The sequence below is a fragment of the Oncorhynchus tshawytscha genome, linkage group LG31 (assembly GCF_018296145.1).
Source record: "Oncorhynchus tshawytscha isolate Ot180627B linkage group LG31, Otsh_v2.0, whole genome shotgun sequence".
Taxonomy (NCBI): domain Eukaryota; kingdom Metazoa; phylum Chordata; class Actinopteri; order Salmoniformes; family Salmonidae; genus Oncorhynchus; species Oncorhynchus tshawytscha.
In genome coordinates, this window is record NC_056459.1 from 6293750 (window position 1) to 6311104 (window position 17355).

Below are 17355 nucleotides of genomic sequence, written 5' to 3' on the forward strand. Positions count from 1 at the left end.
ATCTCTTTCTTTCATGGTCAATCCCTTCTTTCTCTCAAAGGCTTCTTTTTCCTTCTGTATCTCCTCCTTTACATCTTCAAGTTGTTGTCTTTCCCTCGTGAGCTTTTCCTTCCAGTCTATTTCCATAGGCTCGGTCTGTGCTTCTGCTTCAGCCTTCAAGCTTGTCAAGTCTTCCTTTGTCTTTTCATCAGTTCTAGACTGATATCCAATTCCTCTTTCTCCTTACTTATCTTACCTCGCCTCTCTTCCAACTGATCTTTCTCTTTCAGTGTTTCATCCTTCCTGTTGTTCACTTCCTTCTTCTCTCTATCTAGTTCTTCACGCATTTTTTCCAACTCAAGCAATTTTGCATTCAGCTGGTCCTTTTCACTGTCAATTTCATCTCTAAGTCTTTTGATTTCACAACTTTCCTTCTTTAAGATGTCCATCTTCCTTCCTATTTCTTCCCGCATTCCATCCTCTTCCTCTTTGAGCCTAGCCATCTTGTTATCCATGTTGTCTTTTTCTCTCACCATTTCTGCCTCTTTCACTCTCAGTTCACCCATTGAGCTTTCTATCATTTCCTTGTCATTATCCACCTCTAGCAACTGTTTTTTCATGTCCGTCGTCATTTGTTCCAAATGTTCTTTCTCTTTCCTTTGGTCTTCCATGTGAGATTCTGTCTCCTCTCTCTGTTGCTGTATCTCACTCCTCATTTGTTCCAGCTCCTCTCTCTCCTTTGTTAGCACATCCCGACTTTCTTCAATGTCTTGTTTCTCTCTTTCAATCTTGTCATTCATGAGTTCCAGTTCGTTCTGCTTTTGTTTGTTCTTTTCCATAAAACCCACCATTTCTTCTCTTTCTTTTTGAGTTTGGATAGCCAGTTCTTCAACCTTCCCCCTCTCCCGTCTTGTCTCATCCATGACCTGATTTACGTCTTCAGACCGTCTTTCTAACTCAGCTTTGATCTGATCCAGCTTTTCCTTCTCCACACGAATGTCTTGTTTGTTTTGTTCTATTTCCTCCAATTGTCCCTGGGTTTCAGACTTCATCAGATCAAACTCATCTCTTTCTTTCATGGTCAATCCCTTCTTTCTCTCAAAGGCTTCTTTTTCCTTCTGTATCTCCTCCTTTACATCTTCAAGTTGTTGTCTTTCCCTCGTGAGCTTTTCCTTCCAGTCTATTTCCATAGGCTCGGTCTGTGCTTCTGCTTCAGCCTTCAAGCTTGTCAAGTCTTCCCTTTGTCTTTTCATCAGTTCTAGACTGATATCCAATTCCTCTTTCTCCTTACTTATCTTACCTCGCCTCTCTTCCAACTGATCTTTCTCTTTCAGTGTTTCATCCTTCCTGTTGTTCACTTCCTTCTTCTCTCTATCTAGTTCTTCACGCATTTTTTCCAACTCAAGCAATTTTGCATTCAGCTGGTCCTTTTCACTGTCAATTTCATCTCTAAGTCTTTTGATTTCACAACTTTCCTTCTTTAAGATGTCCATCTTCCTTCCTATTTCTTCCCGCATTCCATCCTCTTCCTCTTTGAGCCTAGCCATCTTGTTATCCATGTTGTCTTTTTCTCTCACCATTTCTGCCTCTTTCACTCTCAGTTCACCCATTGAGCTTTCTATCATTTCCTTGTCATTATCCACCTCTAGCAACTGTTTTTTCATGTCCGTCGTCATTTGTTCCAAATGTTCTTTCTCTTTCCTTTGGTCTTCCATGTGAGATTCTGTCTCCTCTCTCTGTTGCTGTATCTCACTCCTCATTTGTTCCAGCTCCTCTCTCTCCTTTGTTAGCACATCCCGACTTTCTTCAATGTCTTGTTTCTCTCTTTCAATCTTGTCATTCATGAGTTCCAGTTCGTTCTGCTTTTGTTTGTTCTTTTCCATAAAACCCACCATTTCTTCTCTTTCTTTTTGAGTTTGGATAGCCAGTTCTTCAACCTTCCCCCTCTCCCGTCTTGTCTCATCCATGACCTGATTTACGTCTTCAGACCGTCTTTCTAACTCAGCTTTGATCTGATCCAGCTTTTCCTTCTCCACACGAATGTCTTGTTTGTTTTGTTCTATTTCCTCCAATTGTCCCTGGGTTTCAGACTTCATCAGATTAAACTCATCTCTTTCTTTCATGGTCAATCCCTTCTTTCTCTCAAAGGCTTCTTTTTCCTTCTGTATCTCCTCCTTTACATCTTCAAGTTGTTGTCTTTCCCTCGTGAGCTTTTCCTTCCAGTCTATTTCCATAGGCTCGGTCTGTGCTTCTGCTTCAGCCTTCAAGCTTGTCAAGTCTTCCTTTGTCTTTTCATCAGTTCTAGACTGATATCCAATTCCTCTTTCTCCTTACTTATCTTACCTCGCCTCTCTTCCAACTGATCTTTCTCTTTCAGTGTTTCATCCTTCCTGTTGTTCACTTCCTTCTTCTCTCTATCTAGTTCTTCACGCATTTTTTCCAACTCAAGCAATTTTGCATTCAGCTGGTCCTTTTCACTGTCAATTTCATCTCTAAGTCTTTTGATTTCACAACTTTCCTTCTTTAAGATGTCCATCTTCCTTCCTATTTCTTCCGCATTCCATCCTCTTCCTCTTTGAGCCTAGCCATCTTGTTATCCATGTTGTCTTTTTCTCTCACCATTTCTGCCTCTTTCACTCTCAGTTCACCCATTGAGCTTTCTATCATTTCCTTGTCATTATCCACCTCTAGCAACTGTTTTTTCATGTCCGTTGTCATTTGTTCCAAATGTTCTTTCTCTTTCCTTTGGTCTTCCATGTGAGATTCTGTCTCCTCTCTCTGTTGCTGTATCTCACTCCTCATTTGTTCCAGCTCCTCTCTCTCCTTTGTTAGCACATCCCGACTTTCTTCAATGTCTTGTTTCTCTCTTTCAATCTTGTCATTCATGAGTTCCAGTTCGTTCTGCTTTTGTTTGTTCTTTTCCATAAAACCCACCATTTCTTCTCTTTCTTTTTGAGTTTGGATAGCCAGTTCTTCAACCTTCCCCCTCTCCCGTCTTGTCTCATCCATGACCTGATTTACGTCTTCAGACCGTCTTTCTAACTCAGCTTTGATCTGATCCAGCTTTTCCTTCTCCACACGAATGTCTTGTTTGTTTTGTTCTATTTCCTCCAATTGTCCCTGGGTTTCAGACTTCATCAGATCAAACTCATCTCTTTCTTTCATGGTCAATCCCTTCTTTCTCTCAAAGGCTTCTTTTTCCTTCTGTATCTCCTCCTTTACATCTTCAAGTTGTTGTCTTTCCTCGTGAGCTTTTCCTTCCAGTCTATTTCCATAGGCTCGGTCTGTGCTTCTGCTTCAGCCTTCAAGCTTGTCAAGTCTTCCCTTTGTCTTTTCATCAGTTCTAGACTGATATCCAATTCCTCTTTCTCCTTACTTATCTTACCTCGCCTCTCTTCCAACTGATCTTTCTCTTTCAGTGTTTCATCCTTCCTGTTGTTCACTTCCTTCTTCTCTCTATCTAGTTCTTCACGCATTTTTTCCAACTCAAGCAATTTTGCATTCAGCTGGTCCTTTTCACTGTCAATTTCATCTCTAAGTCTTTTGATTTCACAACTTTCCTTCTTTAAGATGTCCATCTTCCTTCCTATTTCTTCCCGCATTCCATCCTCTTCCTCTTTGAGCCTAGCCATCTTGTTATCCATGTTGTCTTTTTCTCTCACCATTTCTGCCTCTTTCACTCTCAGTTCACCCATTGAGCTTTCTATAATTTCCTTGTCATTATCCACCTCTAGCAACTGTTTTTTCATGTCCGTTGTCATTTGTTCCAAATGTTCTTTCTCTTTCCTTTGGTCTTCCATGTGAGATTCTGTCTCCTCTCTCTGTTGCTGTATCTCACTCCTCATTTGTTCCAGCTCCTCTCTCTCCTTTGTTAGCACATCCCGACTTTCTTCAATGTCTTGTTTCTCTCTTTCAATCTTGTCATTCATGAGTTCCAGTTCGTTCTGCTTTTGTTTGTTCTTTTCCATAAAACCCACCATTTCTTCTCTTTCTTTTTGAGTTTGGATAGCCAGTTCTTCAACCTTCCCCTCTCCCGTCTTGTCTCATCCATGACCTGATTTACGTCTTCAGACCGTCTTTCTAACTCAGCTTTGATCTGATCCAGCTTTTCCTTCTCCACACGAATGTCTTGTTTGTTTTGTTCTATTTCCTCCAATTGTCCCTGGGTTTCAGACTTCATCAGATTAAACTCATCTCTTTCTTTCATGGTCAATCCCTTCTTTCTCTCAAAGGCTTCTTTTTCCTTCTGTATCTCCTCCTTTACATCTTCAAGTTGTTGTCTTTCCCTCGTGAGCTTTTCCTTCCAGTCTATTTCCATAGGCTCGGTCTGTGCTTCTGCTTCAGCCTTCAAGCTTGTCAAGTCTTCCCTTTGTCTTTTCATCAGTTCTAGACTGATATCCAATTCCTCTTTCTCCTTACTTATCTTACCTCGCCTCTCTTCCAACTGATCTTTCTCTTTCAGTGTTTCATCCTTCCTGTTGTTCACTTCCTTCTTCTCTCTATCTAGTTCTTCACGCATTTTTTCCAACTCAAGCAATTTTGCATTCAGCTGGTCCTTTTCACTGTCAATTTCATCTCTAAGTCTTTTGATTTCACAACTTTCCTTCTTTAAGATGTCCATCTTCCTTCCTATTTCTTCCCGCATTCCATCCTCTTCCTCTTTGAGCCTAGCCATCTTGTTATCCATGTTGTCTTTTTTCTCTCACCATTTCTGCCTCTTTCACTCTCAGTTCCCCATTGAGCTTTCTATCATTTCCTTGTCATTATCCACCTCTAGCAACTGTTTTTTTCATGTCCGTTGTCATTTGTTCCAAATGTTCTTTCTCTTTCCTTTGGTCTTCCATGTGAGATTCTGTCTCCTCTCTCTGTTGCTGTATCTCACTCCTCATTTGTTCCAGCTCCTCTCTCTCCTTTGTTAGCACATCCCGACTTTCTTCAATGTCTTGTTTCTCTCTTTCAATCTTGTCATTCATGAGTTCCAGTTCGTTCTGCTTTTGTTTGTTCTTTTCCATAAAACCCACCATTTCTTCTCTTTCTTTTTGAGTTTGGATAGCCAGTTCTTCAACCTTCCCCCTCTCCCGTCTTGTCTCATCCATGACCTGATTTACGTCTTCAGACCGTCTTTCTAACTCAGCTTTGATCTGATCCAGCTTTTCCTTCTCCACACGAATGTCTTGTTTGTTTTGTTCTATTTCCTCCAATTGTCCCTGGGTTTCAGACTTCATCAGATCAAACTCATCTCTTTCTTTCATGGTCAATCCCTTCTTTCTCTCAAAGGCTTCTTTTTCCTTCTGTATCTCCTCCTTTACATCTTCAAGTTGTTGTCTTTCCTCGTGAGCTTTTCCTTCCAGTCTATTTCCATAGGCTCGGTCTGTGCTTCTGCTTCAGCCTTCAAGCTTGTCAAGTCTTCCTTTGTCTTTTCATCAGTTCTAGACTGATATCCAATTCCTCTTTCTCCTTACTTATCTTACCTCGCCTCTCTTCCAACTGATCTTTCTCTTTCAGTGTTTCATCCTTCCTGTTGTTCACTTCCTTCTTCTCTCTATCTAGTTCTTCACGCATTTTTTCCAACTCAAGCAATTTTGCATTCAGCTGGTCCTTTTCACTGTCAATTTCATCTCTAAGTCTTTTGATTTCACAACTTTCCTTCTTTAAGATGTCCATCTTCCTTCCTATTTCTTCCCGCATTCCATCCTCTTCCTCTTTGAGCCTAGCCATCTTGTTATCCATGTTGTCTTTTTTCTCTCACCATTTCTGCCTCTTTCACTCTCAGTTCCCCATTGAGCTTTCTATCATTTCCTTGTCATTATCCACCTCTAGCAACTGTTTTTTCATGTCCGTTGTCATTTGTTCCAAATGTTCTTTCTCTTTCCTTTGGTCTTCCATGTGAGATTCTGTCTCCTCTCTCTGTTGCTGTATCTCACTCCTCATTTGTTCCAGCTCCTCTCTCTCCTTTGTTAGCACATCCCGACTTTCTTCAATGTCTTGTTTCTCTCTTTCAATCTTGTCATTCATGAGTTCCAGTTCGTTCTGCTTTTGTTTGTTCTTTTCCATAAAACCCACCATTTCTTCTCTTTCTTTTTGAGTTTGGATAGCCAGTTCTTCAACCTTCCCCCTCTCCCGTCTTGTCTCATCCATGACCTGATTTACGTCTTCAGACCGTCTTTCTAACTCAGCTTTGATCTGATCCAGCTTTTCCTTCTCCACACGAATGTCTTGTTTGTTTTGTTCTATTTCCTCCAATTGTCCCTGGGTTTCAGACTTCATCAGATCAAACTCATCTCTTTCTTTCATGGTCAATCCCTTCTTTCTCTCAAAGGCTTCTTTTTTCCTTCTGTATCTCCTCCTTTACATCTTCAAGTTGTTGTCTTTCCTCGTGAGCTTTTCCTTCCAGTCTATTTCCATAGGCTCGGTCTGTGCTTCTGCTTCAGCCTTCAAGCTTGTCAAGTCTTCCTTTGTCTTTTCATCAGTTCTAGACTGATATCCAATTCCTCTTTCTCCTTACTTATCTTACCTCGCCTCTCTTCCAACTGATCTTTCTCTTTCAGTGTTTCATCCTTCCTGTTGTTCACTTCCTTCTTCTCTCTATCTAGTTCTTCACGCATTTTTTCCAACTCAAGCAATTTTGCATTCAGCTGGTCCTTTTCACTGTCAATTTCATCTCTAAGTCTTTTGATTTCACAACTTTCCTTCTTTAAGATGTCCATCTTCCTTCCTATTTCTTCCCGCATTCCATCCTCTTCCTCTTTGAGCCTAGCCATCTTGTTATCCATGTTGTCTTTTTCTCTCACCATTTCTGCCTCTTTCACTCTCAGTTCACCCATTGAGCTTTCTATCATTTCCTTGTCATTATCCACCTCTAGCAACTGTTTTTTCATGTCCGTCGTCATTTGTTCCAAATGTTCTTTCTCTTTCCTTTGGTCTTCCATGTGAGATTCTGTCTCCTCTCTCTGTTGCTGTATCTCACTCCTCATTTGTTCCAGCTCCTCTCTCTCCTTTGTTAGCACATCCCGACTTTCTTCAATGTCTTGTTTCTCTCTTTCAATCTTGTCATTCATGAGTTCCAGTTCGTTCTGCTTTTGTTTGTTCTTTTCCATAAAACCCACCATTTCTTCTCTTTCTTTTTGAGTTTGGATAGCCAGTTCTTCAACCTTCCCCCTCTCCCGTCTTGTCTCATCCATGACCTGATTTACGTCTTCAGACCGTCTTTCTAACTCAGCTTTGATCTGATCCAGCTTTTCCTTCTCCACACGAATGTCTTGTTTGTTTTGTTCTATTTCCTCCAATTGTCCCTGGGTTTCAGACTTCATCAGATCAAACTCATCTCTTTCTTTCATGGTCAATCCCTTCTTTCTCTCAAAGGCTTCTTTTTCCTTCTGTATCTCCTCCTTTACATCTTCAAGTTGTTGTCTTTCCCTCGTGAGCTTTTCCTTCCAGTCTATTTCCATAGGCTCGGTCTGTGCTTCTGCTTCAGCCTTCAAGCTTGTCAAGTCTTCCCTTTGTCTTTTCATCAGTTCTAGACTGATATCCAATTCCTCTTTCTCCTTACTTATCTTACCTCGCCTCTCTTCCAACTGATCTTTCTCTTTCAGTGTTTCATCCTTCCTGTTGTTCACTTCCTTCTTCTCTCTATCTAGTTCTTCACGCATTTTTTCCAACTCAAGCAATTTTGCATTCAGCTGGTCCTTTTCACTGTCAATTTCATCTCTAAGTCTTTTGATTTCACAACTTTCCTTCTTTAAGATGTCCATCTTCCTTCCTATTTCTTCCCGCATTCCATCCTCTTCCTCTTTGAGCCTAGCCATCTTGTTATCCATGTTGTCTTTTCTCTCACCATTTCTGCCTCTTTCACTCTCAGTTCCCCATTGAGCTTTCTATCATTTCCTTGTCATTATCCACCTCTAGCAACTGTTTTTCATGTCCGTTGTCATTTGTTCCAAATGTTCTTTCTCTTTCCTTTGGTCTTCCATGTGAGATTCTGTCTCCTCTCTCTGTTGCTGTATCTCACTCCTCATTTGTTCCAGCTCCTCTCTCTCCTTTGTTAGCACATCCCGACTTTCTTCAATGTCTTGTTTCTCTCTTTCAATCTTGTCATTCATGAGTTCCAGTTCGTTCTGCTTTTGTTTGTTCTTTTCCATAAAACCCACCATTTCTTCTCTTTCTTTTTGAGTTTGGATAGCCAGTTCTTCAACCTTCCCCCTCTCCCGTCTTGTCTCATCCATGACCTGATTTACGTCTTCAGACCGTCTTTCTAACTCAGCTTTGATCTGATCCAGCTTTTCCTTCTCCACACGAATGTCTTGTTTGTTTTGTTCTATTTCCTCCAATTGTCCCTGGGTTTCAGACTTCATCAGATCAAACTCATCTCTTTCTTTCATGGTCAATCCCTTCTTTCTCTCAAAGGCTTCTTTTTCCTTCTGTATCTCCTCCTTTACATCTTCAAGTTGTTGTCTTTCCCTCGTGAGCTTTTCCTTCCAGTCTATTTCCATAGGCTCGGTCTGTGCTTCTGCTTCAGCCTTCAAGCTTGTCAAGTCTTCCCTTTGTCTTTTCATCAGTTCTAGACTGATATCCAATTCCTCTTTCTCCTTACTTATCTTACCTCGCCTCTCTTCCAACTGATCTTTCTCTTTCAGTGTTTCATCCTTCCTGTTGTTCACTTCCTTCTTCTCTCTATCTAGTTCTTCACGCATTTTTTCCAACTCAAGCAATTTTGCATTCAGCTGGTCCTTTTCACTGTCAATTTCATCTCTAAGTCTTTTGATTTCACAACTTTCCTTCTTTAAGATGTCCATCTTCCTTCCTATTTCTTCCCGCATTCCATCCTCTTCCTCTTTGAGCCTAGCCATCTTGTTATCCATGTTGTCTTTTTCTCTCACCATTTCTGCCTCTTTCACTCTCAGTTCACCCATTGAGCTTTCTATCATTTCCTTGTCATTATCCACCTCTAGCAACTGTTTTTTCATGTCCGTCGTCATTTGTTCCAAATGTTCTTTCTCTTTCCTTTGGTCTTCCATGTGAGATTCTGTCTCCTCTCTCTGTTGCTGTATCTCACTCCTCATTTGTTCCAGCTCCTCTCTCTCCTTTGTTAGCACATCCCGACTTTCTTCAATGTCTTGTTTCTCTCTTTCAATCTTGTCATTCATGAGTTCCAGTTCGTTCTGCTTTTGTTTGTTCTTTTCCATAAAACCCACCATTTCTTCTCTTTCTTTTTGAGTTTGGATAGCCAGTTCTTCAACCTTCCCCCTCTCCCGTCTTGTCTCATCCATGACCTGATTTACGTCTTCAGACCGTCTTTCTAACTCAGCTTTGATCTGATCCAGCTTTTCCTTCTCCACACGAATGTCTTGTTTGTTTTGTTCTATTTCCTCCAATTGTCCCTGGGTTTCAGACTTCATCAGATTAAACTCATCTCTTTCTTTCATGGTCAATCCCTTCTTTCTCTCAAAGGCTTCTTTTTCCTTCTGTATCTCCTCCTTTACATCTTCAAGTTGTTGTCTTTCCCTCGTGAGCTTTTCCTTCCAGTCTATTTCCATAGGCTCGGTCTGTGCTTCTGCTTCAGCCTTCAAGCTTGTCAAGTCTTCCCTTTGTCTTTTCATCAGTTCTAGACTGATATCCAATTCCTCTTTCTCCTTACTTATCTTACCTCGCCTCTCTTCCAACTGATCTTTCTCTTTCAGTGTTTCATCCTTCCTGTTGTTCACTTCCTTCTTCTCTCTATCTAGTTCTTCACGCATTTTTTCCAACTCAAGCAATTTTGCATTCAGCTGGTCCTTTTCACTGTCAATTTCATCTCTAAGTCTTTTGATTTCACAACTTTCCTTCTTTAAGATGTCCATCTTCCTTCCTATTTCTTCCCGCATTCCATCCTCTTCCTCTTTGAGCCTAGCCATCTTGTTATCCATGTTGTCTTTTTCTCTCACCATTTCTGCCTCTTTCACTCTCAGTTCACCCATTGAGCTTTCTATAATTTCCTTGTCATTATCCACCTCTAGCAACTGTTTTTTCATGTCCGTTGTCATTTGTTCCAAATGTTCTTTCTCTTTCCTTTGGTCTTCCATGTGAGATTCTGTCTCCTCTCTCTGTTGCTGTATCTCACTCCTCATTTGTTCCAGCTCCTCTCTCTCCTTTGTTAGCACATCCCGACTTTCTTCAATGTCTTGTTTCTCTCTTTCAATCTTGTCATTCATGAGTTCCAGTTCGTTCTGCTTTTGTTTGTTCTTTTCCATAAAACCCACCATTTCTTCTCTTTCTTTTTGAGTTTGGATAGCCAGTTCTTCTACCTTCCCCCTCTCCCGTCTTGTCTCATCCATGACCTGATTTACGTCTTCAGACCGTCTTTCTAACTCAGCTTTGATCTGATCCAGCTTTTCCTTCTCCACACGAATGTCTTGTTTGTTTTGTTCTATTTCCTCCAATTGTCCCTGGGTTTCAGACTTCATCAGATCAAACTCATCTCTTTCTTTCATGGTCAATCCCTTCTTTCTCTCAAAGGCTTCTTTTTCCTTCTGTATCTCCTCCTTTACATCTTCAAGTTGTTGTCTTTCCCTCGTGAGCTTTTCCTTCCAGTATATTTCCATAGGCTCGGTCTGTGCTTCTGCTTCAGCCTTCAAGCTTGTCAAGTCTTCCCTTTGTCTTTTCATCAGTTCTAGACTGATATCCAATTCCTCTTTCTCCTTACTTATCTTACCTCGCCTCTCTTCCAACTGATCTTTCTCTTTCAGTGTTTCATCCTTCTTGTTGTTCACTTCCTTCTTCTCTCTATCTAGTTCTTCACGCATTTTTTCCAACTCAAGCAATTTTGCATTCAGCTGGTCCTTTTCACCGTCAATTTCATCTCTAAGTCTTTTGATTTCACAACTTTCCTTCTTTAAGATGTCCATCTTCCTTCCTATTTCTTCCCGCATTCCATCCTCTTCCTCTTTGAGCCTAGCCATCTTGTTATCCATGTTGTCTTTTTCTCTCACCATTTCTGCCTCTTTCACTCTCAGTTCACCCATTGAGCTTTCTATAATTTCCTTGTCATTATCCACCTCTAGCAACTGTTTTTTCATGTCCGTTGTCATTTGTTCCAAATGTTCTTTCTCTTTCCTTTGGTCTTCCATGTGAGATTCTGTCTCCTCTCTCTGTTGCTGTATCTCACTCCTCATTTGTTCCAGCTCCTCTCTCTCCTTTGTTAGCACATCCCGACTTTCTTCAATGTCTTGTTTCTCTCTTTCAATCTTGTCATTCATGAGTTCCAGTTCGTTCTGCTTTTGTTTGTTCTTTTCCATAAAACCCACCATTTCTTCTCTTTCTTTTTGAGTTTGGATAGCCAGTTCTTCTACCTTCCCCCTCTCCCGTCTTGTCTCATCCATGACCTGATTTACGTCTTCAGACCGTCTTTCTAACTCAGCTTTGATCTGATCCAGCTTTTCCTTCTCCACACGAATGTCTTGTTTGTTTTGTTCTATTTCCTCCAATTGTCCCTGGGTTTCAGACTTCATCAGATTAAACTCATCTCTTTCTTTCATGGTCAATCCCTTCTTTCTCTCAAAGGCTTCTTTTTCCTTCTGTATCTCCTCCTTTACATCTTCAAGTTGTTGTCTTTCCCTCGTGAGCTTTTCCTTCCAGTCTATTTCCATAGGCTCGGTCTGTGCTTCTGCTTCAGCCTTCAAGCTTGTCAAGTCTTCCCTTTGTCTTTTCATCAGTTCTAGACTGATATCCAATTCCTCTTTCTCCTTACTTATCTTACCTCGCCTCTCTTCCAACTGATCTTTCTCTTTCAGTGTTTCATCCTTCCTGTTGTTCACTTCCTTCTTCTCTCTATCTAGTTCTTCACGCATTTTTTCCAACTCAAGCAATTTTGCATTCAGCTGGTCCTTTTCACTGTCAATTTCATCTCTAAGTCTTTTGATTTCACAACTTTCCTTCTTTAAGATGTCCATCTTCCTTCCTATTTCTTCCCGCATTCCATCCTCTTCCTCTTTGAGCCTAGCCATCTTGTTATCCATGTTGTCTTTTTCTCTCACCATTTCTGCCTCTTTCACTCTCAGTTCCCCATTGAGCTTTCTATCATTTCCTTGTCATTATCCACCTCTAGCAACTGTTTTTTCATGTCCGTTGTCATTTGTTCCAAATGTTCTTTCTCTTTCCTTTGGTCTTCCATGTGAGATTCTGTCTCCTCTCTCTGTTGCTGTATCTCACTCCATTTGTTCCAGCTCCTCTCTCTCCTTTGTTAGCACATCCCGACTTTCTTCAATGTCTTGTTTCTCTCTTTCAATCTTGTCATTCATGAGTTCCAGTTCGTTCTGCTTTTGTTTGTTCTTTTCCATAAAACCCACCATTTCTTCTCTTTCTTTTTGAGTTTGGATAGCCAGTTCTTCTACCTTCCCCCTCTCCCGTCTTGTCTCATCCATGACCTGATTTACGTCTTCAGACCGTCTTTCTAACTCAGCTTTGATCTGATCCAGCTTTTCCTTCTCCACACGAATGTCTTGTTTGTTTTGTTCTATTTCCTCCAATTGTCCCTGGGTTTCAGACTTCATCAGATTAAACTCATCTCTTTCTTTCATGGTCAATCCCTTCTTTCTCTCAAAGGCTTCTTTTTCCTTCTGTATCTCCTCCTTTACATCTTCAAGTTGTTGTCTTTCCCTCGTGAGCTTTTCCTTCCAGTCTATTTCCATAGGCTCGGTCTGTGCTTCTGCTTCAGCCTTCAAGCTTGTCAAGTCTTCCCTTTGTCTTTTCATCAGTTCTAGACTGATATCCAATTCCTCTTTCTCCTTACTTATCTTACCTCGCCTCTCTTCCAACTGATCTTTCTCTTTCAGTGTTTCATCCTTCCTGTTGTTCACTTCCTTCTTCTCTCTATCTAGTTCTTCACGCATTTTTTCCAACTCAAGCAATTTTGCATTCAGCTGGTCCTTTTCACTGTCAATTTCATCTCTAAGTCTTTTGATTTCACAACTTTCCTTCTTTAAGATGTCCATCTTCCTTCCTATTTCTTCCCGCATTCCATCCTCTTCCTCTTTGAGCCTAGCCATCTTGTTATCCATGTTGTCTTTTTCTCTCACCATTTCTGCCTCTTTCACTCTCAGTTCCCCATTGAGCTTTCTATCATTTCCTTGTCATTATCCACCTCTAGCAACTGTTTTTTCATGTCCGTTGTCATTTGTTCCAAATGTTCTTTCTCTTTCCTTTGGTCTTCCATGTGAGATTCTGTCTCCTCTCTCTGTTGCTGTATCTCACTCCTCATTTGTTCCAGCTCCTCTCTCTCCTTTGTTAGCACATCCCGACTTTCTTCAATGTCTTGTTTCTCTCTTTCAATCTTGTCATTCATGAGTTCCAGTTCGTTCTGCTTTTGTTTGTTCTTTTCCATAAAACCCACCATTTCTTCTCTTTCTTTTTGAGTTTGGATAGCCAGTTCTTCTACCTTCCCCCTCTCCCGTCTTGTCTCATCCATGACCTGATTTACGTCTTCAGACCGTCTTTCTAACTCAGCTTTGATCTGATCCAGCTTTTCCTTCTCCACACGAATGTCTTGTTTGTTTTGTTCTATTTCCTCCAATTGTCCCTGGGTTTCAGACTTCATCAGATTAAACTCATCTCTTTCTTTCATGGTCAATCCCTTCTTTCTCTCAAAGGCTTCTTTTTCCTTCTGTATCTCCTCCTTTACATCTTCAAGTTGTTGTCTTTCCCTCGTGAGCTTTTCCTTCCAGTCTATTTCCATAGGCTCGGTCTGTGCTTCTGCTTCAGCCTTCAAGCTTGTCAAGTCTTCCCTTTGTCTTTTCATCAGTTCTAGACTGATATCCAATTCCTCTTTCTCCTTACTTATCTTACCTCGCCTCTCTTCCAACTGATCTTTCTCTTTCAGTGTTTCATCCTTCCTGTTGTTCACTTCCTTCTTCTCTCTATCTAGTTCTTCACGCATTTTTTCCAACTCAAGCAATTTTGCATTCAGCTGGTCCTTTTCACTGTCAATTTCATCTCTAAGTCTTTTGATTTCACAACTTTCCTTCTTTAAGATGTCCATCTTCCTTCCTATTTCTTCTTCCCGCATTCCATCCTCTTCCTCTTTGAGCCTAGCCATCTTGTTATCCATGTTGTCTTTTTCTCTCACCATTTCTGCCTCTTTCACTCTCAGTTCCCCCATTGAGCTTTCTATCATTTCCTTGTCATTATCCACCTCTAGCAACTGTTTTTTCATGTCCGTCGTCATTTGTTCCAAATGTTCTTTCTCTTTCCTTTGGTCTTCCATGTGAGATTCTGTCTCCTCTCTCTGTTGCTGTATCTCACTCCTCATTTGTTCCAGCTCCTCTCTCTCCTTTGTTAGCACATCCCGACTTTCTTCAATGTCTTGTTTCTCTCTTTCAATCTTGTCATTCATGAGTTCCAGTTCGTTCTGCTTTTGTTTGTTCTTTTCCATAAAACCCACCATTTCTTCTCTTTCTTTTTGAGTTTGGATAGCCAGTTCTTCTACCTTCCCCCTCTCCCGTCTTGTCTCATCCATGACCTGATTTACGTCTTCAGACCGTCTTTCTAACTCAGCTTTGATCTGATCCAGCTTTTCCTTCTCCACACGAATGTCTTGTTTGTTTTGTTCTATTTCCTCCAATTGTCCCTGGGTTTCAGACTTCATCAGATTAAACTCATCTCTTTCTTTCATGGTCAATCCCTTCTTTCTCTCAAAGGCTTCTTTTTCCTTCTGTATCTCCTCCTTTACATCTTCAAGTTGTTGTCTTTCCCTCGTGAGCTTTTCCTTCCAGTCTATTTCCATAGGCTCGGTCTGTGCTTCTGCTTCAGCCTTCAAGCTTGTCAAGTCTTCCCTTTGTCTTTTCATCAGTTCTAGACTGATATCCAATTCCTCTTTCTCCTTACTTATCTTACCTCGCCTCTCTTCCAACTGATCTTTCTCTTTCAGTGTTTCATCCTTCCTGTTGTTCACTTCCTTCTTCTCTCTATCTAGTTCTTCACGCATTTTTTCCAACTCAAGCAATTTTGCATTCAGCTGGTCCTTTTCACTGTCAATTTCATCTCTAAGTCTTTTGATTTCACAACTTTCCTTCTTTAAGATGTCCATCTTCCTTCCTATTTCTTCCCGCATTCCATCCTCTTCCTCTTTGAGCCTAGCCATCTTGTTATCCATGTTGTCTTTTTCTCTCACCATTTCTGCCTCTTTCACTCTCAGTTCCCCCATTGAGCTTTCTATCATTTCCTTGTCATTATCCACCTCTAGCAACTGTTTTTTCATGTCCGTCGTCATTTGTTCCAAATGTTCTTTCTCTTTCCTTTGGTCTTCCATGTGAGATTCTGTCTCCTCTCTCTGTTGCTGTATCTCACTCCTCATTTGTTCCAGCTCCTCTCTCTCCTTTGTTAGCACATCCCGACTTTCTTCAATGTCTTGTTTCTCTCTTTCAATCTTGTCATTCATGAGTTCCAGTTCGTTCTGCTTTTGTTTGTTCTTTTCCATAAAACCCACCATTTCTTCTCTTTCTTTTTGAGTTTGGATAGCCAGTTCTTCTACCTTCCCCCTCTCCCGTCTTGTCTCATCCATGACCTGATTTACGTCTTCAGACCGTCTTTCTAACTCAGCTTTGATCTGATCCAGCTTTTCCTTCTCCACACGAATGTCTTGTTTGTTTTGTTCTATTTCCTCCAATTGTCCCTGGGTTTCAGACTTCATCAGATCAAACTCATCTCTTTCTTTCATGGTCAATCCCTTCTTTCTCTCAAAGGCTTCTTTTTCCTTCTGTATCTCCTCCTTTACATCTTCAAGTTGTTGTCTTTCCCTCGTGAGCTTTTCCTTCCAGTCTATTTCCATAGGCTCGGTCTGTGCTTCTGCTTCAGCCTTCAAGCTTGTCAAGTCTTCCCTTTGTCTTTTCATCAGTTCTAGACTGATATCCAATTCCTCTTTCTCCTTACTTATCTTACCTCGCCTCTCTTCCAACTGATCTTTCTCTTTCAGTGTTTCATCCTTCCTGTTGTTCACTTCCTTCTTCTCTCTATCTAGTTCTTCACGCATTTTTTCCAACTCAAGCAATTTTGCATTCAGCTGGTCCTTTTCACTGTCAATTTCATCTCTAAGTCTTTTGATTTCACAACTTTCCTTCTTTAAGATGTCCATCTTCCTTCCTATTTCTTCCCGCATTCCATCCTCTTCCTCTTTGAGCCTAGCCATCTTGTTATCCATGTTGTCTTTTTCTCTCACCATTTCTGCCTCTTTCACTCTCAGTTCCCCATTGAGCTTTCTATCATTTCCTTGTCATTATCCACCTCTAGCAACTGTTTTTTCATGTCCGTCGTCATTTGTTCCAAATGTTCTTTCTCTTTCCTTTGGTCTTCCATGTGAGATTCTGTCTCCTCTCTCTGTTGCTGTATCTCACTCCTCATTTGTTCCAGCTCCTCTCTCTCCTTTGTTAGCACATCCCGACTTTCTTCAATGTCTTGTTTCTCTCTTTCAATCTTGTCATTCATGAGTTCCAGTTCGTTCTGCTTTTGTTTGTTCTTTTCCATAAAACCCACCATTTCTTCTCTTTCTTTTTGAGTTTGGATAGCCAGTTCTTCTACCTTCCCCCTCTCCCGTCTTGTCTCATCCATGACCTGATTTACGTCTTCAGACCGTCTTTCTAACTCAGCTTTGATCTGATCCAGCTTTTCCTTCTCCACACGAATGTCTTGTTTGTTTTGTTCTATTTCCTCCAATTGTCCCTGGGTTTCAGACTTCATCAGATTAAACTCATCTCTTTCTTTCATGGTCAATCCCTTCTTTCTCTCAAAGGCTTCTTTTTCCTTCTGTATCTCCTCCTTTACATCTTCAAGTTGTTGTCTTTCCCTCGTGAGCTTTTCCTTCCAGTCTATTTCCATAGGCTCGGTCTGTGCTTCTGCTTCAGCCTTCAAGCTTGTCAAGTCTTCCCTTTGTCTTTTCATCAGTTCTAGACTGATATCCAATTCCTCTTTCTCCTTACTTATCTTACCTCGCCTCTCTTCCAACTGATCTTTCTCTTTCAGTGTTTCATCCTTCCTGTTGTTCACTTCCTTCTTCTCTCTATCTAGTTCTTCACGCATTTTTTCCAACTCAAGCAATTTTGCATTCAGCTGGTCCTTTTCACTGTCAATTTCATCTCTAAGTCTTTTGATTTCACAACTTTCCTTCTTTAAGATGTCCATCTTCCTTCCTATTTCTTCCCGCATTCCATCCTCTTCCTCTTTGAGCCTAGCCATCTTGTTATCCATGTTGTCTTTTTCTCTCACCATTTCTGCCTCTTTCACTCTCAGTTCCCCCATTGAGCTTTCTATCATTTCCTTGTCATTATCCACCTCTAGCAACTGTTTTTTTTCATGTCCGTTGTCATTTGTTCCAAATGTTCTTTCTCTTTCCTTTGGTCTTCCATGTGAGATTCT

The 17355-nt window shown here is 40.9% G+C and overlaps 3 protein-coding genes across 3 annotated transcripts; all 3 read right to left on the reverse strand.

Moving 5' to 3' along the window:
• Positions 1-23: 23 nt before the first annotated feature.
• Positions 24-2539, reverse strand: LOC121841490 (trichohyalin-like). Its single transcript, XM_042310227.1, has one exon. It carries the CDS (start codon positions 2211-2213, stop codon positions 165-167), a length of 2049 nt encoding a protein of 682 aa, XP_042166161.1. The 5' UTR covers positions 2214-2539; the 3' UTR covers positions 24-164.
• Positions 2540-6962: 4423 nt separating this feature from the next.
• Positions 6963-11990, reverse strand: LOC121841487 (trichohyalin-like). The gene has a single exon (XM_042310224.1). The coding sequence runs from the start codon at positions 11988-11990 to the stop codon at positions 7881-7883; it is 4110 nt and encodes a 1369-aa protein (XP_042166158.1). The 3' UTR covers positions 6963-7880.
• Positions 11991-12176: 186 nt separating this feature from the next.
• Positions 12177-17290, reverse strand: LOC121841488 (trichohyalin-like). The gene has a single exon (XM_042310225.1). It carries the CDS (start codon positions 16163-16165, stop codon positions 13049-13051), a length of 3117 nt encoding a protein of 1038 aa, XP_042166159.1. The 5' UTR covers positions 16166-17290; the 3' UTR covers positions 12177-13048.
• Positions 17291-17355: the final 65 nt, after the last annotated feature.

Coding starts and splice junctions, on each gene's coding strand:
- LOC121841490 (XM_042310227.1), bottom strand. CDS start 2,213: ATGGAAATAGACTGGAAGGAAAAGCTCACGAGGGAAAGACAACAACTT.
- LOC121841487 (XM_042310224.1), bottom strand. CDS start 11,990: ATGGTGAGAGAAAAAGACAACATGGATAACAAGATGGCTAGGCTCAAA.
- LOC121841488 (XM_042310225.1), bottom strand. CDS start 16,165: ATGGTGAGAGAAAAAGACAACATGGATAACAAGATGGCTAGGCTCAAA.